This window comes from Amborella trichopoda, chromosome 6 (assembly GCF_054954075.1).
Source record: "Amborella trichopoda isolate Santa Cruz 75 chromosome 6, AtrichopodaSantaCruz75HAP2 v2.0, whole genome shotgun sequence".
Lineage (NCBI taxonomy): Eukaryota > Viridiplantae > Streptophyta > Magnoliopsida > Amborellales > Amborellaceae > Amborella > Amborella trichopoda.
In genome coordinates, this window is record NC_142341.1 from 2,133,058 (window position 1) to 2,157,547 (window position 24,490).

At 37.4% G+C, this 24,490-nt stretch overlaps 1 protein-coding gene and 1 long non-coding RNA gene across 13 annotated transcripts; one reads left to right on the forward strand and one right to left on the reverse strand.

The window, feature by feature from the left end:
* The first annotated feature begins 530 nt into the window (after nucleotides 1–530).
* Nucleotides 531–24,257, forward strand: LOC18434535 (ALBINO3-like protein 2, chloroplastic). Of its 12 annotated transcripts, XM_088870127.1 has the most exons (17): nucleotides 531–690; nucleotides 914–1,388; nucleotides 2,373–2,479; nucleotides 7,042–7,166; nucleotides 9,151–9,222; nucleotides 10,631–10,732; nucleotides 12,031–12,090; nucleotides 14,148–14,213; nucleotides 14,581–14,628; nucleotides 15,987–16,100; nucleotides 16,188–16,243; nucleotides 17,267–17,384; nucleotides 17,555–17,623; nucleotides 18,066–18,175; nucleotides 18,280–18,402; nucleotides 20,056–20,133; nucleotides 21,504–24,257. In XM_088870127.1, the coding sequence occupies exons 2-16, from the start codon at nucleotides 976–978 to the stop codon at nucleotides 20,093–20,095; spliced, it is 1,623 nt and encodes a 540-aa protein (XP_088726253.1). In that variant the 5' UTR covers nucleotides 531–690; nucleotides 914–975; the 3' UTR covers nucleotides 20,096–20,133; nucleotides 21,504–24,257. The 12 variants fall into 12 exon arrangements, 6 of the variants coding, with proteins under 6 accessions (XP_088726253.1, XP_088726251.1, XP_088726252.1 ...); XR_016058055.1 differs by lacking the exon at nucleotides 21,504–24,257 and having other exon boundaries at nucleotides 17,272–17,384; nucleotides 20,056–20,455; XM_088870125.1 differs by lacking the exon at nucleotides 21,504–24,257 and having other exon boundaries at nucleotides 20,056–20,455.
* Nucleotides 20,343–21,247, reverse strand: LOC148781481 (uncharacterized). Its single transcript, XR_016058060.1, has 2 exons — nucleotides 21,140–21,247; nucleotides 20,343–21,049 (listed from the first exon to the last, which is right to left on the reverse strand). It is a non-coding gene; the product is annotated as an uncharacterized LOC148781481 (long non-coding RNA).
* Nucleotides 24,258–24,490: the final 233 nt, after the last annotated feature.

Consider the following 24,490-nt stretch of genomic DNA (forward strand, 5'->3'; position numbering starts at 1 on the left):
TTAACTAATGAAAATTGAATACGTTTATATAATAAAATATTATAGTTATATTTTACTATTTATCAATAACGATATTATTCGCCGTTATTATACTACTAAAAATACTATGAGATATAAATGTTTAATTAAATCTAGCATTAATTAAGGAAAAATATTTTGATAAAGATGCAACCATATCAAAATAAGTAAAGCCTCACCTTAAAACTCATAAAAAGTTGTAGTTTTAATTTCAAAAAACCTTCAAATTTCCCATCTTGATATTAGCCACTATGTGAAAAGAAATTAGGATTTCAAACCCTAAAAATAGTGTTATACACATTATCTAGATCCTCTATTTTAAAATGATTATGGATCCACAAGATCTACGCCATTTGGTGAGTTACAAATTTCATAATATGTATTTGAAATCTATTTTAGAGCCAGATTTCCCATGCCCAAAGTATTTTTTGGATGGAGTTTCCTTTTTCACGAGATCTAAGCCTCTTAGAAATCGCATCCACTAATAAATATTATTAAAAAAAATATACAACGAGACCACTTATTTTTTATACAAAATAATTACAATTAAATTTAATATTGGATATGAAACCGGATGGCTGTATTTATCCAATTGATCAAACACAAACCTGAAAAGAAAGTTTCTGAACTTTTGCAACACATTAAAGCTATCGGATTTCATGTCTTATGGTTGTAAGTAATTGTGATAATTGTGATCTCTGTAAATATGAAAGCTATCGGATTTCATATGTGATGGTTGCATCACGTCTTATGAAACAAAAATGGAATCATTTTATACAATCTCGTTTGCTAAAGTGGCAGTAACTCCGTCACCTATTTAAACCCCGCCCATTTTCTAGGTTTGAGGTTTTTTTTTTCGCGCTCATATGTCATCATTTTCATGGCTTAATTTCAGAGACAAGAAACTGGAGAACCCGCCATTGAAGAGCAGAGAAAGCCCTGCTTCGACCTCCTTAAATGGCAAGGATCCTTCATGGGCTTCAACGTTTTCGAACTATCATAGTGTACTCTTCTTCCTATAATGGTGTTCCTGCAAATTACACGGCTCTTGAAAATCTGTTATCACCTAAGAATTACCAGATTTTTTCCGATTTTCACAGTCATATAGCGTACAGATCCTTTTCATGGTGGAATTCGAGTGGAAACCCTAATCCTCAGGCTGATAATCATAATGGTGGACTTGTTTGTAAACTGAGTGAGGACTTGGGGAGAGATGCAGACGTATCAAGCCGACGATTTGATGCCCAAGCAGTTGCAGAAGGTGCGGAAGCTCTTGCAGAGAGTTCGGGAAAAGGGATCGAGTGGTACTTTCCTGTTGATGGTGTGATTGGTCTACTTGATGGGCTCCATGGTGTCACTGGTCTTCCATGGTAAGAATCCGAGTTTATTTTCACCTGAAAATGGACTGGAATGAACTAAAAATAATAATTTGAAATGAATGGTCTGACATTTTTAGTATTTTTTTATCTCACTGATTCATGTCTCTGTTCATGATGTTTCAAGTTTCTTGTTTAGGTTTGGATGTTGAGTACTGTATTAAGGTTTCATTTATTATCATTTATGAGTAATGAAGATTCAGCTGGTCATTTGGATTTGGTTCTGTTTAAAAATGTTAAATGTTGATGTTCTGCTTCAAAATTTTTTTTGTGTTTAACTAATTTCAGGTCTGAGGAATTTTTATGACAGAATTATCTTAATATCTAACAGTGGTTTATAATATGGGTGTTCTTGTTCCTATAGAATATTGCATATTCAATTGCTTTTAATTTGCTGCTATTGTTTTAAAATTTGACTAATATTTATTTATTTTTATTTTTTTTGAGTGCCGAATTCAAAATTTCTCAGCAAAATCATCCTCACATGAGTGATTATTAATCAACAGAGTTTTCCAGGTTGGTCATTTAGGTGAAGATATTTTCCATTCTTGACACTTTTTAAGGCCTTCTCCATGAAATAATTTAAGTCAAACAGAGTTCATATAGTTGAAATACATGGAGAAATTCTGAGATAGGGCTATCTTCTTTGACCTTCTGTATAACAGTGTATTCGAATAATGGAGAGGCAATGATAAGTTCTTCTTGAGTTTTAACTGAAATTCTACATTTTATTTCTTCTTGCATATGTTCCCATTTTTTCATGCATTATCTGCATTTTATGTGTATATTGATATGTTGTTGTGAGTGCTGTGAGAGCTTATTAAATTTCCTCTTTAATTGACTAATATAACAGAAATTGTAAAATAAGTTAAAGTATTTGAAACTTGACAGTGTGTCACAAGTGTGCATTGCTCTGTTTTTTTATTTATTTTAAATACATAACTGTACATTGTTCTGTGCTTTTAAATGGCATTTCAGGTGGGCTGTCATTACTACGTCTACACTTGCGCTTAGGATGACATTGTTTCCCATACTTGTTTTGCGGCTCAAGCAGTTGGAGAAGATCTCAGTCTTATTCCCAAAATGTGCGCAACTGATTTCTCTATTTGTATTGTCTTGCTGTTTTTCTTTTTATGGCAATCCTTACTTTTAATTTGGAGTTTGGTAAAGAATATATTAATTGGAGACTTAGCATGTACACTATGACATTGTTGTCATTCAATCAGAATGCAGAAATATGAGAAAGCAAGGCTCATAGTAGTTTTTTCTTTGATAGAAAACTATGGAGATCATATTCCTCGTAACCAGTGTGATGGGTGCAACAAATAGACTACTTTATCTGCTTAGGGAAACTTGTTGTGAAAATATCCGGTTAAAAACTGGGTTGTTCTGACTAGGTTTGCAGAAGACAAGTCAAGTTGCCAGGCTCCCAGATTTTTATTCACCCTTCTCGAATGTTTTATCATGTGTCTAAATTTAAAATTGTAATAAATCATGGATTCATAAAAGTTTGCTTTGTGTAAGAGCATTTTGCTATTGTTTTTTTGTTTTTGTTTGACAAAGTTACATAGGAATGGAACTTGAGATTTTGTGCTATGAAAACCCAGCCTCTACCGTCTTGCCCGATTCCTAATTTTGCTATTGTTTTAATATATCAAATTCTCATAAATTATAGTCATTATAGAATGTGAAGTTACTTGGTAATATTGTTAATGTATAATATTATTATTTTATGCTAATATATCATGTTGTCATTGTATACTCAATTACTAAGTAAATTAGTTACCAATATTAGATATTTATTACTTCAAAATACTGATTTGTATTCTTTTGATAAACGAATGCTAATATTTATTAGTATTTATATTATATAAGGATCTAGCAAGTAATCAGAGTTATGTGATAATGAAGTACTTATATTTAGTAGTCACCATGTTACGTAACTACAAAACTTACCACATTACATTAACAGTTTAAGCATGTTATAGAACAATATATCAACTATATAATCATAATATATTAGTTACATAACATTACAGTGGCTAATGCATTGTGACTTTATTATATATTAGTATTTTTCAAATATTTTTAGAATTTATTTTAAAATAGCAAAAATTGGAAAAGATGGCCTGTGATCTACTCATTTTTGCTCAGGATCAAGTCCTGAGTTAAATAATTTTTTTTGAAACACACCTGCTAGCAACTAATGTCTTACATTTGACTCACCTATGCTTCAGTGCTCAGTTTACTTATTAAGAAAAGAAAAGTCTTTGGACAGAAATGAATTTCTTGTTGGATCCTCCACCACTTCTATCGATGGCTTTTTATGGATACTGATATGTTCTTTTTGAGGATGCCTTGATGTCTTCAATGTTTGTTCAATGGGATCAACTCCATCCATGTGAGTCCTTGACAAAAAGGGAAAAAAAGATGCAATGATATTAGGGTTTCCTAAGTAAACCATGCTAATCAATGCCTGCATTTTTTTTTTGCTATTTTTTCCCCCCCTTCTTTTTTAATTTTTGGGTGATTCAGCTGTAGAATTCGAACTTGGGAGGTAATGTTGTAATAGTCAACACCTTAGCCAATCAATCCTAGGCCTGAAACCTCAGTCAATGCCTACAGTCAATGATTGAAATTCAGTGATAAGAGTTGGTTTTAGTTCTGATTGTTAGAGATCAGGAACAATGATAAGAGTTGGGGTTGCATACAGTTTATCATTAAGGAAGGTTGAACTGTAGGTCCTTTGTATTCTAATTGCCATTCTATTTGTATGTTACTAAGTCCTCGCCAAGTCTAAGATGATGGTGGTCCACACAGACCCATTCATAATACAGTCTCTAGCCGATAGATGGGGCTGTTCTGCGGAGGAATTGCCTTCAAATTGTCTGGGCCTTCCCCTTTGCCTCAGAATGCCTCGATTCTCGCAATGGAGCCACATTATTGACAAGTTTGATCACAGATTTGCGGGTTGGAAGAGCAGATTTCTTTCCAAGGCGGGTAGGCCTATGCTTATCAAGGCCTCCCTCGCCAATACCTCAATTTTCCTGAGGTCCTTATTTCACATCCCTGGGGCAGTGGCTGCATGGTTGGAAAGATTGATGCAGGAATTCTTTTGGGCTGGGGAACATGGAGACAAAAACCATGTTTATTTATTATAAAAAAAAAACATGGACACAAATACCACCTGGTGTCTTGGCCAAAACTGTGCGTCTCCAGATCTCCAGGGGTTTGGGGATTCACAACCTTAGAACACACAACACAGCCCTCTTGGGCAAGTGGTGGAGGTTTGCCACCCAACCTAACCACCTGTGGAGGGGGATCATCAAATATAATTATTGTCAAGGGAACCATCTTTGGACCCCATAGTGCCGCAAACGACTAGGCCCACCTCTGGTTTTTGGTGCTTGGTTCTTCAATGCCGAAATTCCTTCCTCCAGCACATTCGCTTTAGCTCGAGGGAGGGGAATAAGGTGAGGTTCTAGTTTGACAAGTGGATAGGCAACAGCCCACTTAGGGAACAGTTTCCTATTCTCTACCTTTTAGCTACTGATGCCTGCTCCACAGTGGCAAAAAACTGCACTACCACAGGGGCGACAAGATCTTGGTCGCCCAATTTCAGACGACCTCTCGCTGACCACGAACTTGAGGACTTCAGCACGCTGACTGGTTTGCTTCGTTCTGTTTTCCTCCCTATCTCTGGAGAAGATAGGATCACATGGGCTCCTGCTGCCTCGGGCACCTTCTAGGTGTCCTCTTTCTTTTGCGCACTCACCTTGAACCTCAGCCCCACCTCTTCAAACCTCTCACTTGCATCCAAAGCATGGCTCCCTCTCCTACCACCAAGAATTCAGGTTTTATGTTGGATCGCCATCCACGAAAGTGTGCTGACCATTGATCAAATCCAGAGAAATGGTGAGCCTTGCCCCAATAGATGTGTCATGTGTGGAAGATGAAGAGTCCCATACACATGATTTTACACTGTGAATTTGTCAGTGCCCTGTGGACCGCCCTATTCAAAACACTTCGAGTATACCTGGGTCACCCCCAGATCCATCCCCCAACTCTTTCCAGCCTCTCTCTACACCCGATGGCCAAAGGCTGGGCGACTGCTCTGAAAAACCTCTATCACATCCACTCTTTGGGTCATTTGGCTTGTAAGAAACAACAGAATTTTCAGCGGAGAAAGATCCACATCTCATCTTTGCTCGACAAAATCAGTAATCTTGTAACCTTTTGGGCCACAAACCATAATCTTTTCAAGGGTTACTCTGCGACTTTCGAGTAATTTGGGGGAATCTCTTGCGTGTATCATCACCTTCAATCATCCAGGCTTCTTTATGGAGACCACCATAACAAGGTGCCATTAAATTAAATTTTGATGGTTTCTCTCTTGGCAACCCAGGTCCCTCAAGCATTGGTGATCTCTTCAGCCTGAGTGATGGCAATACCCTGCTGTCTTTTTCAAAAGCCATTGGCCCAGCCGACTCCACACTTGCCGAGGCTCCGACCTTGTTGGAGGGCATTCGCAAGTTCAATCACTCCTGGGGCACAGAGCTTTTGGTGGAAGAAGATAAGAATGTTATTTCTTGGGCGTCCAATCTCTCACACTGGCCATGGTACCTAGACCACATTTTCGAAGAAATTTTACACCTCTGTAGTGGCATCAGGGTGTCCGGGATCCATATCTTTAGATAAATCAATACAGAGGCGGACCTTTTGGCTGAGGGTGGCCATTCAAATACCACATTGGGGTCTTAATGTTGGTGCCCCTTCTGATACTTATTTTTCTCTCCTCTTTCTTCTCTTCTATCTATACTTGTAAAGCCTCTGTCTAACCCTCAGGCGTATTGTATAGGGCATTCACAAGTTCAATCACTCCTGGGGCGTATTGGAGGGCATTCGCAAGTTCAATCACTCCTGGGGCACTGAGCTTTTGGTGGAAGGAGATAAGAATGTTATTTCTTGGGCGTCCAATCTCTCACACTGGCCATGGTACCTAGTCCACATTTTCGAAGAAATTTTACACCTCTGTAGTGGCATCAGGGTGTCCGGGACCCATATCTTTAGAGAAATCAATACAGAGGCGGACCTTTTGGCTGAGGGTGGCCATTCAAATACCACATTGGGGTCTTAATGTTGGTGCCCCTTCTGATACTTATTTTTCTCTCCTCTTTCTTTCTCTTCTATCTATACTTGTAAAGCCTCTCTCTAACCCTCGGGCGTATTGTATGGGGCACCCTTTGTGGGTTGCCTAGCTTTTGTAACATCTTATTTAATAATACAAATAGTGAACATTCTAAAAAAATATCTTCTTTGGTTGACCACTGTTCTGGATACTACCGTTTTATAGGTCACTGTCATAATTTGTTTTCATCTGAAAGCTTGATTGAAATAAGCTTATGACATTCTTTCACACAAACACACATCCAGCAAAAAAAGAAAAAAAGACAAAAAAGGAAGCTAGTGACACATTTTACTATATTTTTTTGTTTTCTTACCTTCATCCAATATATGAATTGTTGGAATATCAATCTAGTCCACTAGATAATATTTTGTTTATTATGATATCAGTTAATACAAAAGGGATACAAATGCTTAAAGGAATTTGTGCCTTTTTACTGACACTCCTATGTGTTTGTGGTAGTGCCTCCAATCCCAAATCCATTCTCAGGAGGGAATTTCCAAGAACAATTTGTGCTCTTTCAAAAAGAAAGAAAAGCTATTGGATGTCCCTCGCTTATGTGGAACTTTGCAGCCTTTGCTGTCCAGGTATTGTACTTTGCCCACTAACATAAAATAGAAGAAATTTATATGTGATGCATCCAACCAACTTTTTCTTTGCATAAGGACTTTTGTGATTTTAAGGGAAAACTACAAATAATGAGGAGAGAATTTGAAAAAAACCCAGATTAGAGGTTGATCGACACATCTATCAACCGATTCTAAGTTCATGATGCATTATCTTCTTAATTGCTTTTAAATGTGCAACATTTCATCAAAGAGAAACGTAAGCACGAAAGGATTCACACTCCATTTCAGCATTTTGATCATGTTGAGGCATTACCCTCTCCAATGTTCTTGAAGATTTGTGTTTGCCCTATTCAGCTCACAGTCAATGGAAAAGATTACTCACCAGGATTTTACTAAACTTTCTTTATGATAAATTCATTTAACTTCACTAGTGATACCAAAACTGTGATTTATTTGAAATTGGGCAAACAGGATTTCATGCATTATGTCTAATGGAGCATTTGATGACAAGTAGGTGACATGGGGAGTAAGGGTCCACATTTTGAGGGAGGTAAAGAAAGGGTCTGGTGACCTAAATTGGGCATCTAACGAAGGGGTGTTGAAGGAAACAACCTTTTATTGATAGAGCTTATATGGTTATCAAAAAACATATTATACAGCATAAACTTCAGTGAGTGGAGATGGTGCTAATGGTACCATATCATCATTTCTGCAACTATCATGCAAGGCGTTACAAGTCAGAAAAGAAATGCCGTGCTACAGGTGGGCACATTTGCAGTTAGATATGTCAGGACATGCAACAATGTTTCTATCCCTAAACCTTTGTAGTGAAAGCTGTCAGTGACATACCAGATGCCTTGCAAGCACCCGTGCAAGGTGGGGCAAATGTTTAGTGGACCGCCATACAAGTATTATGGTGAATGGCCACACAAAGGAGTCAGCATGTAAACATAAACTCCGTGAGAGCACAAACAATAGTGATAAGGGAAAGAGGAGAAGAAAAACAAAAGTGGCTTTTATTGATGAGGGCAATGGATTGCATGAAGAATCCCTAATAGTGCTTATCATATAATGTACTTCTTGGAATCTTGGGGAATAATTGTTTTTTCAAATTTTCTCTTTTTTTTTTTAAATGGCTGTTTAAACTATATTGACAGAGCAATTTGAGCATTATACTGTGCAGCAGCCTTGGTGATGGACAATGTACTTTATTAGTTTATGTATTATTTGATAGTTTCTTGTTAATTTCACAAGGCATTTTTTTATTTCAAATTATGTAATCTGTGAAGCCAAGTTCTGAATGAATCGACTAATTCAATTGTCTAATGTTATGGAAATTTTCCTTTTGTTCATAATATATCTATATATATATATATATATATATATATATATATATATATATATATGAAAAATGATCCTATGAGCCAGTGGGCTCACAAGTAAAAATGAGCCCAACGGCCCAAATTGAATTTGGGCCGATCTGACGATCACGGATGCCCGATAGTGTTTGACTTTTAATTTTTTTCTACAAATCCAAATCAGTTAAAATTTTAGGCGTGTGTTCATGAAAAATAGGTGAATCTTCGAAAAATATCAAAAAAATATTTTACATGAAATTTTTTTACCAAAATACCCCGTAAATTTTCGGGGGTATTTTGATCAATTTGTTTTTGCGGATTATTTTTTTTATATTTTTATTAGATGCGGCTTGATGAGAAGAACACAAGCCTAAAATTTCAAATGATTTGGATTTGTAGAAAAAAAAATTAAAATTCAAACACTACTGGACATCTGTGATCGTCAGATCGGCCGAGGCCGTTGGGCTCATTTTTTCTTGTGAGCCTACTGGCTCACATGATCATTTTCCTATATATATATATATATATATATATATATATATATATATATATATATATATATATATATATATATATATGTATGTTTTGCTACTCTTTTCAGAATTTAATGTGCTGGTATTATAGATGCTTCACACCATCTGCAGGCACCTTGTTTTATATTATGGATGATGAGCATTCGAAGAATGTCACTCAACCATCATCCTGGATTTGATTCTGTAAGGAACACTTTCTTTCCTATTATCTATAGCTTCACCGATTCTTCTAGGCTTTTATATACTTTTGTATTTATTTTGGTGTAAGAATTATTCTAACTTGTATTTAGCATTGTACTGTAACTTTTGTGTAATATCATTGTTCTTTCTAAGCTCTAACTTTTAGTTCAATGCAACACTCATTGTAACGCATGAAGAAATGCATAGACAAACGAAAGGGGTTGCAGTAGGGGTGTCTGAGCTAAGCCAACCCAAGTTTGGGCTTTTTCAAGCTTGAGTTGAATGGATTTGGACTAGCTTGAGCTCGGTTTGAGCTTGACTCGAGCTTGAACCACCACGATTGAGCTTGGCTTGGTTTGACTTGATTACCTTGGCTTGGATCGACTTATTTACTTACAAAAGCCAACCACGAACCATAATAAGACAATATACAATATAATAGTTTTGTCATATAATTAATATCTTAAGGTTAGTTTCCTTTTTAAGCTAGAGCTCATATAATAGCGTATAATTTTTCTATGTTACACTTAATAACATATTAAACAACTTCCAGCCTAGCTGGCATCAGCTTCAGATTGGCTTGTTTAATAAATAAGCCTTAAGCAGTGGCTTGGCTTGGCTTGTCTAGCCAAAAAATATTGCTCAAGCTTGGCGCAAATGAGCCAACCCAAGGCGGCTCGCATTCTGGCTTGTGTTGTTGGCACCCCTAGGTGGCACATGATGCACAATGAGTTTTTAGCAAATTACTAATGTGCAATAGAAATGTGATGCTAAGAATGCATAAAAATTATCATAAAGTAGTAAAAAGACAAACCCAGTGAGAAAATGCATCACAATTTAAAATGTTACTTGAAACCCGGTCACCTTCTCCAGCAAGCATCTGTTTTTTCGAGGTAATATCACTGATCCTATGTTGGTCAGCACCTTCAAGACTCATGACAAAGTGTCTTGTTTACCAACTTGATCAGCTTGAACTCGTCCATCCATCTCTTTTAATACATTGTTGCTCTAGTCCTCTGGATCATTTCTAACATCTGAATCTTTAAACCTTCTAGCACCAGCATTCTTGCTAGTTGCTACCCCACCCTTGCCTCCTATTTTGTTGTATTTGAAAAAACCCAAAATCAATGTATCACTGAATGGTCATGGAGTTTTTGTGCATTCATTTTGTGGTGTTTTAAAGATCTGGTTATCTGATGTCACTCCAAAGACATGAAAGTGCATCTCAGAGAGAATGTTGGGAAAAGGCTTTCAAATTATATATATACTTGTGTGTGTGTGAGAGAGAGAGTTCTATGCTTGATCTTTGTGGCTTTCAATATAAGATTTCGTGGCTTGTAGAACTTAGCTAGCAGTTAATGTCTTTGGATTTATTTAGGTCAGAATGGAGTTTCTAACAGATATGTTTCAGGGTGGCATGTCATGGTTTCAAGATTTGACACAGTATCCACATGGTGATCTTGCTCCTATGTTTCCGATAATAGTCGCGGCGTTGCATTTTGCTAATGTGCAGGTATCTGGTTATACATTCTCACCACTTTTTCAGTACTTAGATATTTGTTTTCCCGATCATACACTATCTTTCAATCAAGTAAAGCATGCCTATGGTTTTAATAATTCACATTTTATCTTATCTATTTCTCACTGATTTCATATTTTGAATAAGATAGGACATTTTTTATCTGTTTTTTCATTACTGCTTACCTCATTAGAAGGCAAAACAAGATTTTAGCGACAAAAAAGCAACATGTTGGATGTTGTTTGTTCTAAGAAAGAAACAGTGTAGATATAAGATCCCAAAAACCAAAAATCTTCCTATTTGCACTTGCATTCACTAGATTATCCACCACTTATTTTGCTTCTATAGGATCATAAGGACAGAAACATAAGAAACTGATAATATGATATTTAATTTTCAAATTTGCAAACATTTATGTGAAAGTACGTCAAATGGAGTACTCTTTTTGCCATCTGATAACCTTATTTCCCATACAAACCAAACATCAAAAAATTTTATCCTATTAAGTATTAACTTCGCATTTGCTCTGACCCTTGTGAAACTGCTGTTCCCAGTGGACCCATGAAACTACCTGGCAGGGCACCTTCATCATTTTGACTCGCACTGGTTAACCAGCCAACCATGGTATGAATGTTACCGTTGAAGTTCACCATGCTTAGGTGCGGTTGATTACTGCTCAACCATCCTATCTTTTCCACCGAGCAATTAAAGCCTTCTTTCTCTGTACAGAGCCAACCATTGGGATAAGAAGGCCTCATTTTCTAGTTTCACATCCTAAATGCCATGGCCCCCTTAACCTTTGGGGTGACACACCTCCTTTCACTGGATTGAATGGATCTCTTCCCTTGAATCTGTCCATGCCATCAAAACTGTCTTTGGTGCTTTAAAATGATTAGCCATAGATTTGAGCATTCAAATAGGGAGTTGGAGGTAAGTTGGAAGAATGGCCATGCAATAATTTATCTCATAATTGGAGGCATGTCTAGCCTCAGCTGTAACAAAGGCCTGCATTCTTTGTTTGAATGACCATCTCATGGTATCAGAAACTCACAAGAATATGGAGCACCCAGGACACTTCATATATGGATCTTTAAAATGTAATTCCCTCATATTATTTGACATAGGAAATGTACTGTTGGAATTCTTAATTAGTGAAGTTCGGGTCCCCCCCCCCCCCCGCCCTCCTCCCTTCTCTTTCTCTGTGTTTTTGGCAAACAAGTATGTAATTGAATCATTTATTTGTTTCTGGAAATTTGAAAAGAATGACCATCTTGACCATGTTTTCATCTCAGGTATCTTTTGCTACAGTTAAGGTGGGAGACATACCTGGGCTGTTGGGTTTAATAACCAAAGTAAGTTCCACAGAACCATGATAAATTATGAAACTTGAAGGAATCATTTCTCATTTACCATTAAGTGTCTGTTTCTGTCAGTTCGAATTGAGGTATTTTTCTGTTGATGTTGGCAGCTGGACCTCGTGGCTTGATCTTGGCATGTGCATATTATGTTATTTCGGCTTGTCCTATGTATTTAGAAATGCTACCTAGAGGATAACTTGAGTCGGAGGCTGAAGAACCAAAATAAATCTTGGAAAACAAAAAGAAATTTTAGGGAATATAGAAATTGGGGTTCCTATACTGTAAAAGGCTTCAGCATGTGCTGCTATTTTGACAAGTAATATAGACAAGAGCGTGTATACTCCGCTCCCATGGGAGCATATTATACACCTACTTCCTCAGCAGGCAGACCTACTTGGGAGGATTTTTTTTGCAATCTGAAAATTTGGGAACCACCTAAAAATAACTAGATGATTCTTTTCAAATGAGAATTTTTGAAATTTGAGTTTTCTAACACTTGGATATCACCCTCCAAAAATTGGATGGTCTCTGTTAAATCTTGAGGCATTATTATTATCAAGTGCACAGGTAGTGCAATTTAGAAAAAAAATTTATTGGGTTAGTCTATGGGTTGAAGAGGCTACATTCCCAAAATTTGGGGTCATAAAATTACTTATAGATTGGTTTTTTTTAGGTAGTAAATGAATAATATGCACCAGGGGCATAAAATGTTTTGGCTACAGACAAGATATTGTACTGTTCATCATAAACTAATACAATATCTGATTATGATGTCGTTATCATACAGTACATGACAAACATATCCTAACTACACTTCAAACTATTGATGCATCTTGGATACTATATATTAATGGTATAAATTATTAGATATTCAAAACATACTTTTCTTGTAGAATATTAACCAATTGAACGAGACAAAATTACTAGGGAAGGCATTGATCACCCAACTGAAGCATTGCCAGTATGCTTGAAAACATGCACCCTCCCACCAACCCTGAGAAAACCATCGACACATGACACCCAGTGCAATCACACTCCATTGCAGCAAAAATAGCAAAAAGATCATTCTTCGTCTCATGTTCCTTGCCTCCCACCAATTGTTGATATTCCTCTAAGAGTCTTTCCAACTCCATAACTGTTTTGGTTTCAGCTTACTTCTTGGGAGTTTTCACATGCAACTGATACCTTTTAGCTTCATCCAAGCATCAATGTAATTTTGCGTGAGACATCCCAGTGTGTTGCTAACCTTCTTCTATCACATTATGAGCAGCTGAAGGGGAATTTTTTTGCATAGGGCAATGATGAAAATTATCCAGAATGTAAGGACATTCAATTGTGTTAAGCTGTGTCAGGCATAAAAGATCATCCTATTCCCCTTTATGTTGTATTTTTTTTTAAAGCGAGAGAGAGAGAGAGAGAGAGAGAGAGAGAGAGAGAGAGAGAGATTTGTCGAGAAAAGGAAGAGAAGGGCATACAACATCAAAAAATATTTGAAGTTTACACTGCTTCACCTTTTATGACATGTTGCATTTCATTATATATATAAACAATTGTGTAATATTTAACAAGTTAATTACAAATTATTCAACACAAAGAAAATATTAGGCATGGGCTTGATTTGTTACATTATTGAGTAACTGCAACCTCACATCTCATGTTCAAACTCCACTGCGGACCTATGAAAAAGGTAAAAAAGGATATTGTTCCGCAGTTTCACAATCTGAAGGGATTTGTGTCTACGGTGATGCATGGATGCACCCTGAGTGACATTCTCCGAGGAAGTCAGCACTCAGGTCATTGGATTTATCACAGTTTTTGCAGCTGAATCCTAGAGCCTATTCATGGTGATCCTCGATTGTTAGTCTGCTATGATCTAAGTCAATCCCCACATGCCAGATAATTATTGTTGTATTTGTTGGGACTTTACTCTTGGCTATTTGCTCAACTTCTTTGTTTGGTTGCCTATTGAAACATGATTGCAGATTTCTTCTAATGGATGTTCTCTTGTTGTTGATGTGTGCGGAAAATTTGTCTTTGGTGTTTGGTTGCAGTATTACAAGCTGTGGTTGAATATTATGACACTCCCCATTTTTTTTATTGGGTTTTGCATTCCCCAGGTTGGTATTCCTTTCTTATCAGTACTTGGTTGCAAAAGCTTGTTACAACTTAATGCACACAACAGAATAACGTTTGTTATAACCTATTAGTAATCTAAGATTTGTAATTTAATATAACATAATGAGTTGTAGGTCGGGTCGGGTTTGGTGCCAGGTGGTTCGACCCATGACCGGCCCTGGCCTTTAGTTGTGGGTGGGGCCTGGCAGACCTCCATCTGCTCGGGCCTAGCCCTCTTGCAAGTCTATTATGCACCAGGCATGCTTTTGGAGCTTGCATGAGTCATCTTTTGTTTCTCTATGTTATTACATCGTGGTTATTGTTTTGTCAAGAACAGTATTCCAACTTAAAAAGTTTTTGTGTTTGCAGGGGAGCTTACTGTACTGGTTCACAAATAGCTCATTGACCCTAGTTCAGGTTTGCTTTTGAACAGAATCTTCTACTCCAGGCATTTGTTTACACTACTTATGAATTTTTTTAAAATGCCATCTGTTTAGTGGTTGGAGATGAGGATGCACATAATATTTGATGAATCTAATTATATTTTTCAATAGAAAGACATTAGAAAGCAATTGTCAAGAGTTATGAACTAGATTATACTATTCTTCTGTTCATGAGTCAGCACTGATATCAATTATATGACATCCGACATTCTAAGAGTGCATTTTATTAAGGAATTTGGGACCGTCAATGTCACTAAATTTGCATTTTTTGGGACTGGATCCTGTCATTGCTTCTTGCAACAGGAGCAACATTTAAACATGTAGGCTTCACTCTCTCCCATGAAAGAATCCTAGGACCTAGATTTTCTGTGGGTTTCTATTAGGATTTTATGATTTCCTTGGATCTCTTTTCTGCACCATCTTTGAAGAAGTTTGTGCTTTTAGCTTTTGGTTTGTAGGAGATGGCTATTTGGACTTCAAAAGGAGGGCTGATATGAACAAAAGCATATGATGAAACCATGCCACTTGCCCCAAAATAGAAGGATTATAAATGCTTTATTAATTTTACTTTCACCAAACGACCTGCAAATAATTGATCATAACTGAATGGAGAACTTCATGAAAAAATCTTCTATTAAAGTATATTTAATGTGCTTGCTCTAACGATGGTAGCATCTCTTTTCATCACCACTTTTCCTCTTCCAGGGATGTTTTTCAAGGATGGGTTTATCTCTCATAATATTCTCCTGGCTTTTGGGGAAATTGTCTCCCATTCATAGCAATATATGCCCTGTGAGGCTGTCCTATAGGTAAAAATAAGCAAAACCTCTGATTGGTTGGACTAAGACTTCCTCTTCAAAGTAGTTTCCACTTTGGCTTTTCAACTAGAGATTTGGTTCATTTCTTTAGTGTAGTTATGACAAATGGAATTCCATCTGGTTGCTTTGGTAACATCTCAGAAGGATGTCAAGTTGACCCCTTCGCACCCATCTTTCATACTTATGCTCAAGTTCTTGATTATTCTATTGATGAAAAACTCAATTGAACCTGACTGTTGGTTTCAATACTAATTGATTCGCCATATGTAAAATTTGTTGATGTAAAAAATTCTTTCCATCATGGATATATCCCTATAATTCATAGTGTCTAGGAATAAAGAGGCTAGAAGGTTTATTCTACCCAAAAGAAATAAAAATAGTTGCTTTTATTTTCATTGGTACTTTTGGGTTTTCCTTAACTTAGCTATTAGGTGCAATTACTGTCATGTTATCACAATATTTTCAGATATTGTTGAAAAGGTTTAACCCAATTCATTTTCTTTGTATTGTGCAGCAAATTTTACTGAAGCAACCGTACATTCTCAAATATTTTGGGCTACGAGCAAATTTAGGAAATCCAGCCCTTAGAGTTCCTAAGGAGAAGTTAGACCAGGATGATCTGCTTGTTGTGAGTCTAAAGACAGAATCTCTTCTCATTTTTTACATCCGACACTATATATTCCTCTGACATTTGTATGTTTTCGAACTTCTGAAGATTGCTTACCAACAGTTGGCTAGCGGACATCAAGAAAAAGCACTTTCGTTGTTACGGTACTTTGAGTTTCTCTCCATCTACTTCCTGCTGGGGTTATGTTATGTACAAACTAAATGATTTTCATCTTTTGTTCTTTGTTGAGAGTCTGCATTGATGAGGTGGCAGAATATTTGTTTTTATCCTCTGGGGCGTAGGTTTTTATTGATATAAGTATACTGATACTTTTGAATATTTTATAGTGAATTAGTGATTTGACATATATTTTCCCCATACTTTTGTTGGTTTGTCCACTAAAGGCCCAAACATCTTTGTATATACATCTGTTTATATAATGCTTCTTCATGAGTGTGGATGTTAAATATTTCACTTCAGTAAGCTTGGAGGCATCTGGGATCAAATTAGAAACATGAAGAAAATAAGTCCAGAGAATCTTAGTGAGAGAAGTCTTGCTGAAAACATGGTTATCACTTTTAGAATCTTCAGTATTTCTAGTCTGAATACTTCCTGTTGAGCTCCGAGGATTGTTTTGCGATAATCTCAATTCTAGAAACTGTTTGGAAGTGTACTCCAAGTAGGAACTTGTTACGTGTGTATATCTTCCCATTTTCTTTTATTCTTTATAGTATTGCCAACATTTAGTTTTTATTAAGGAAAGCAGTACAATGGATAGGAAGCAGCAAAGCAAGAAACTATAGGACGAAGATATTTTGATGGAGTATCTCCTAGGGAAAAGGAAAGACGTCCCAAGGACCATGAGGGAGAAATTGCACCCTCCTGACCACTTCATTGGCCTCACAGAGCATGAGCAAACAAGATAGAAGTTTCACAAGTCTCAAAGATCTCCATAAAAACTTTCTCAAGGTGACAATGGGCCCACCTAATCACATTCAATAGGCGACTGTAACATGTGTCACATGAGTAAAAATCATTTGGGTCACGTTTTGTGTAAATCCACGTAGATTGCCAAGCATTTATGGTGTTGGTTTATAAATCTAGGTGCGTGATGAATGCTATTCCTGATCATTTCCATATCAATGTGTTGTCTTAATGTCTGACTATCAGAGACTTTATTGCTGCAGAATAGCACTCGAGCAAGATCCTGAAATGACCAAAGCCATGATTGCTATTGGAGAGATCCTATTGTCAAGAAAATTACTGCCTGAGGCTGCTGAAAATTTTGAGCGTGCTATTGCAAAGGTCTATCTCATTTATCTATTAGTCAGTTTTGTCATCTTAACGTTTTGCCTTTCTTAAGTTATGTACTTTTCTCTGCCTCCGAGGAGCATTAGCAATAGCAATAAAACCCACGATTCCTCTCCATTCAGTCAAATAACATCTTATAATGATTGTATTCTTTTGGTTGACAGGCTAAAGACGGAGCTGATAGCCTCCTAATTGCGGCATACTTCGGAGCTGGAGTTTCTTATTTTTTGCAGGTGAAAATCTCACCTGGGAACCATGGTTGTAAATCTATTTGTCCAACTTGGGGTAACATGGGAATCCTTAAAAGAAATTATTTAACTCTGCACACAAGTTTATATTAGTAATGAATAGTCTTTTTTACAATGGATTCTCTTTGTTAATCGAAAGGAGCATATTGCTACTATGGTATTACTCATTGGGCACAACATTCCTTTTCTCAAGGGAAGTGGGATGTCTTCCCATTGTGTGTTTCATAAAGGAGTAAGATACATTTGTAAACTTATTACTGCCAACTCTTTTTGTGAAAAAGAAAGAAAAATGGTATAGTGTAATTTACAGGTTATTGCCATTTCTATAGGCAGATCAAATAAAATTATGGGTTTCTTCGAATTTCAATGTTTTGTTTGATAAATAGAACAGAAAGTAGGCGAAAAAATTGTTGTTTTCTTTGTGCAGGGTAGCAAGTCAGTTGGCATAGAGTATCTTAAAAAGGTAACACTTTTCAAGGAACCTGAAGATCCTTGGCAAAAGGCTTGTTACTACAAGGCCTTTGTCACTTTAGGAAGGTGAGAATGGGAACCAGTTCAAATTTCATTTTCTAGTTTTACCTTTTACACCACAGTAGCTAGGCATTCAATAGCACCATTCAACTTACCCAAGCAATTTCCAGTGCTCTATTTCAAGAAGGTTTGAAGGGTGAAGCTATGGGATATTTGCGTCGAGCTGCAGAATATGATTCTGCTGTCATGGTTTATGTCAAAGAATGCGAGAATGATGAGAATCAACAACAACGGTTCTCTCTCTCTCTCTCTCTCTCTCTCTCTCTCTCTATCTATCTATCTATCTATCTCCCTATCTCTGTGTGTGTGTGTGTGTTTCTGGCACATGTTTTTTAACAATAGTGCTTTTTTTCACTCTGACACTCATTTAAGACTCTTAGGCATCCCAGCTTGGTCCGCTTCTACTCACCTAGGAGACTATTTCTTGTAATCCTGCTTGTTCGCTAAACACCATTGAAATTCTTGCAAGACTACCTAAAAAAAAGTTCTCCTCTATTCTCAAAATTCAATAAAGAAAAAAATGGTCCTCTTTGATATAACTGTGATTGCTCAATACTTCAGTTTTCAGGTTTGCCCATAAATCCAAGTAGGGTTCTCTTCAATATGACTATTAAGGTGTTGAAACACAGACGGATTTCTTGGCCCGAAATTTAGCGCATCCTTCTTGATTTTAATGATAGTCAAATGTAAAAATAAACAATAAAAATGATTTGAGCTCTTGAAGGCCTCAATCCACTGTGCACCAAATGAACAGCCTATGTTCTTAAAAACAGTGGAATCATTTTCCCCTATATTGTTTTGAATTTTCTCTTTTACTTATTTATTTAATTTTGATGTTTTCTAAAATAAAATTGATCACCTAGGGGTCGTTTGGATACTTGGAAATATATTGTCTGTTAAATATATTATTGCCGTAATATATTATTGGCGTAATACATTACTTGCAAATGGATTGTTACTATTTGGGTAGTATCTAAATACAACCTGGGAAATACATTGCTACTCGCCCTTGATATACCCATCAAAGCCCCAAATTCTTTAAAAAAATGAATGATCTATGTAAAAACTTCTATACAAATGAAGCTATCTGGGCAGCAACAAAAAATGGGTTTTCTACAAAAACAATGATCTCGACGATGGTCTCTCTGAATTTATTACAAGTATAAAACCCAAGAACAAACTCTTCCTCTTTCCCTAAACTATCTCTCTCTAACCTCACCCTGTCTCTATCTCTATAATGAAAACTAAATTGGTTATAAAGCAAGGAGACTGGAATTTTGCTTTGGTTCCACTTTAGATGCATTGGTTCTGGCATTTTCTGCGTATTTATACTGTGAGATATGGGAGAATGGTTTTCATTGTAGAGAGGGAGAATGATTTTTATTGGAGAGAGGAGAAAAGGCTTTAGAGAGAGAAAGGAGTAAGGGCTTACTAGGGAAGAGAGATGGTGATGATGCTCTGCTAGGTTTTGAGGTAAGCTTGAGAGAGAAGTGGATGTGCACACGAGAAAGGGAGAATGGAGGGACATAGAGGAATTTTTTTTTTTTTTGCAAGAGACATGCGTAGTTTGATTGTCCGTTAAGCGTGTAATGGATTTCACAACTATCTTGCGCATAATGGATTTTACGTATTTTAGGAAAATCTTGTGTAATTTATTTCCATTTCTTACTGTTGTGTACCCAAACATGGTAAATCCCATATTTCCTTGTAATATGTTTCCTTGTAATAGATTTTCAATTACCAAATGGCCCCTTAAATGGAATCTTCATGTTCGCAAAATTTGAGGTCCAGAAAACCCCAAATTTTTGAAGGGGCTCTTATATATACATCTGCATGTATTTATATACTTGAGCCACAGTTTTCAAGTTTGGTTCACTTGTTCGCAGGTTGGAGAGCTTACAAGGTGGGTCTTCAACATTCAAATAAAAGCAAGCTTTTCCTGGATGGAAACAATTGTATGTGAGGTAATTTAACATGAAGAACTTCTCTTATTGGTAACTATTCATTGGTGGGGTACAGATCTGATACCAAACTCATTCAATAAAAACATTATATCCATATGGTTTAATTTATTCAATTTTGTTCTAGTGTTTTTGGCCCTTTCATGTGCTTAGTGTGGTATAATTGGATCAATGTTGTATTGCTAGACAAATGTAGTGAGTCTTGTTCTTCCGAGGGCTCAATCTGCTGTTTGAAACTGCCCAGCATTCACTGCATAATTAACTTTTGAAGATCTTGTACAGCACTTGTTTTATTTATCTCGGTGCCTTCAGCATGTTTCATTAAGAGCAAATTGTACACTCGCTCCGGACCCGAAACTCCTAGTTATGAAGATCTCTTTAATCTAGAACTTTGCAATGCATCTTTGATTTGACTTGAGAACAATTTCAAGAAAATTGATTCTGAGCTCTGAGACGGTCTAGAGTCAACGTTGGAGCTAACATTCATTTGAAGTATTTGATAGACCCCAATAAGTTATTATTTGGGAATTTACGTGGTAGCTCTAACCCACAATGCTCCCTCCAAGAAATCTTCAGTTTTTTGGGCACATCAAATATATCAATTCTGAATGTTTGGACCAAAATACCCTCTCTTCCCCTCTCCCTTACCCCGCTTCCCCCCCCCCCCCCCAAAAAAAAAAACAACAGGAAACCACAGAAGCCTCCTGCTCCCTCTCCACCTCTACTCTCTCTCGTCGTTTTTTTTAGTAGAATCTCCCATGAAGCTCTTGTGGTCTCTTGCGAAGCAAATACAGGGGTTCACTCCCTCAGATCAATTTTGCATTCACCAAAGCCTTGAGATCTCCTCAAAGCCTCTTCCCAAGAACCCAATAACGCCCACAATGAAATCCAATACACCAGTCCAATGACCCTGCTCAACCTATTCAGAGAAGAGGTAGAGGAATGACAGTCATGTACAAAGAGTAGTGGAAAAAACGAAAATCAGGGTGGAAAACTTTAAAAAACCGACTTGATCTTTTGTTGAACGCCTTTCGTGGAAGCACATGGGGCAAATCTTCAGGTGAAATTCCAATTCCCACCCTCTAGAAGAAGAAAACCAGCATCAACCCCTCCCAGACTTGCCACAAAATAAAGATTTGACAGATGAAAAAAACATAGTCTTCTTATCGCTGGTGAAAATGCACAAACTTTTCAATTAATAGAGAAGACACAGAATTTCTAACTATAAAAATGAATTTTCTATTTTATATGTTTTCCCCCCAAAATGTTAAGTTGCATCTAATCAAAATACTTTATACAAGATTTTGTTGGAGATAGAATGAACAGGTTAAAGTTGTAAGAAACCCTTCCATTCTTTTGTGCATATGTTGCAGTATGAGCACCCTATTCAAGACCACTGGCCATCCAAAGGCTTGTATTTTTGGTGGGGAATGAATGGATCAGGACTACTGATTGACGATAGGGAAACGGTTGGTGCACATCACAAACAATAGCAGAGCAGCATTCATTCCTTGTCAACATCCATTTTGAAGGGTGTATTCATGGAGGATTAGGCACATAGGGGGTAATATTCTCATGGTCGGTTTTTGTGTGTGTGTGTGTGTGTGCGTGCATGAGTCATGCTTGGTGGGTTAGGTTTAAGTCCAGGTCCTAAATCACAAGATGGGTTCGATTCCAACTTGTATGCTATTGGGTTAGGTTTGAGTTGCAGCCCAACTTATGAGGCCTTATTGTTTGTCTTTACATTGGTCTCTCTTTAGTGTAGATGTTCTATAGCCTTGGAATTGAACAAAACCCCACTACTTCATTTAGTTTTGTAATCCACCAAGAAAGCTATCATTGGGTCCAAAAAAGTAGTCCATGGGAGCTTTGAATTTGATTAATCTGTACCATCCATTCTTAGGAAAGATTATAGGAAAAATTATAGATACCCCGTTTGACCCTTCTTTCCAAGGCATGCCACCACCCAATACTTTGTAAATCACACTCCTAACCCCAAAACTTTTTATATTTGCCCGGCACAACTTGATATAGAGCCGGTCTGGCACATTTTTTGTGCTGGATGGCTCTGTATTCAAGTTTTGCCGGTCCGAATGACATGTGTTGGGCGTCATGTTTTGGTATCATGGATTAAAATGTGAGGGAGGGGGTATTTTAGTTTTAAAAAAATCATTGTTTTACATGGGGGTGTATACGAAGAAAAATGGTTGTTGGGGTCAATAGTGTGGTATCAAAAGCGGTTTGGAGGTGGAGGATGTCTATAAAGAGCAAATTGGAGGGTTTTTATCGTATTCCCTATGTTGTAAGATTATTCCCACCTTATATCATGTATGTGTTGCATAAAGCTACAATCCTATGCTTTTAGCTATTGCACATTACTTCTTTTTTTCTTTTTGATGAAGTTAACTGTTGTACTAAGAGGGGAAAATAGTACAAAGTTGAGTCTCCAAAAGGTATGAGACTATTTACAGACAAAAATGGCAACCCTCTTAGATGGACCTCTATAGAAGGCTTCCAATGGTGGGAAAAATAGCAAAGGGGAAAAATAGTGTCGAAGACTGCACACAAATGGACTGAGCATGCAAAAAATATCTGTGTTATAGATGTTTAGAGCGCCCGCATTAGCGAGAGAATAAGTATGGGAATTATTTTCTCGCCAAATGTGACTCCATGCAATTGTGATGTCCCTGTGCAAGTGATTAATCTCTTCAAAGTTGAGAGTCAGAGGCCAGGGACAAGAAGTCGAACCCAAGACCAGGTAAGGACATTACTAGAGTCGCCTTCTGCTAACACACCTGTGCCCCATGAGGGATCGAACAGTTTAAGGCCTTCGAGAAGAGCAAGAGCCTCAGCAGTTTGGGAATCTGAGTGGCCGATATGTCTAGAGAATGAGGCTAGGATGGTGCCTTCATGGTTCCTGAAAAGGCCGCCTATGCCGGTTCAGGTGGACGCTACGGATAAGCTTGGGGAATTCAATGCCTGTTGAGGTTGAGCATGGCCACCCAGTTCATATGGAAGGCAGAAGGAGGGAAGCCTTTGAAGGTCTTGTGATTGGAAGCCCAGAAATCACAGCACAGTTTATCTTTTCAAATATGGCTGACGGGGATGAACTCCCTGCAAAAAATATGTTGATTGCGTTCGATCCAAATGGTCCCAAGAAGAGCAGGTACTGCCGCTTTCCAAAGTAGGATATACCTAATTTGGGCCAGGGATGGCAAGAGAGAGGAAAAAAGTTGAGGGATTGAACTGGGGGTTACCTATTGCCATTGAAACAACTGAAGGAGGGATCCCCACAGTTGGAATGCTTTGGGACATAGGGTGAACAGATGGGCATTTGTCTCTTCACCAGCCTTACACATGACACAGCGGTTAGGTATTGGCATACCCCTTCACTGGAGTTGATCTACTGTGAGGACTCTCTCGACCAGGGCCAGCCAGTTGAAGAACTCAATTTTGGGGAGACCAAAGGAGTTTCAAGCCTTGGCTACAATAGATGGGGGAGCATGGAGAAAGGTGGGGGGATCCAGTAGCTTTTTATAGGGGGAGGAGACTGAGAAAGATCCTGAGGGAGCTGGGCACTAGATGATGCTATCCTCGCCTCGTAGGGGAAGGAAAGGTCAAGGAACTCTTGGAATTCTGCATCAGATGGTGGTCTTCTGAATGTTGGGCTCCAGCTCTAGTCAACCCTAGAACTGGAAATTGGTCTTCAACTGTGGCTTGACGATTAAGGGCTAATGGGAAGAGGGATCGGAATTGGTCCTTGAGGGGGGTTTGGCCTAACCACAGATCTTGCTAAAAACTTACCCGAAAGCCCCTTCTGGGTGGAGTCTAGTGTAGCTTTTGAAAAGGTGAAGAATGGGGAGTGACTTCCATATGCTCGAGGACCTTATATTGGCTCTAAACTTGGGCGCCAAAAACAGGGTCTAGGCGATATTTGTGGTTCAGTACTGCCTTCCATAGGTTGGCTGTCTTGAGTTGCGTACCTTCACCACTACTTCCTGAGCAAAGCAAAATCAAACTTTTTTTCTTTTCTTTTTTTCCTTTTTTTCTTTTTTTTTTCAATTGCAGTGCTACTTTTCAGCGTAGTGATTTTTAATATCTATTACTAACATTAACTTGTTGACTTATGGCCTGACTGAAGACATGATCCTTAATAGAGTATAATAACGGATCAAGATTCATATAATCAATTTCAATTAATTGGGAAAAGATTTTAACAATGATAATAATGATGATGATACTAATAAAAGCAACCATGAGCGCAAATTATATAAATTTATATAAGGATTCAACCTAATAATATAGAACTACAGATGCCCCTCAAAAACCCATCAAAAATGGTAGTTTTAATGTTGAAAAA

Coding starts and splice junctions, on each gene's coding strand:
- LOC18434535 (XM_088870127.1), top strand. CDS start 976: ATGGCAAGGATCCTTCATGGGCTTCAACGTTTTCGAACTATCATAGTG. Junction 1,389..2,372: donor GGTGTCACTGGTCTTCCATG/GTAAGAATCCGA, acceptor ATGGCATTTCAG/GTGGGCTGTCATTACTACGT. Junction 17,385..17,554: donor TTGAGCGTGCTATTGCAAAG/GTCTATCTCATT, acceptor TTTGGTTGACAG/GCTAAAGACGGAGCTGATAG.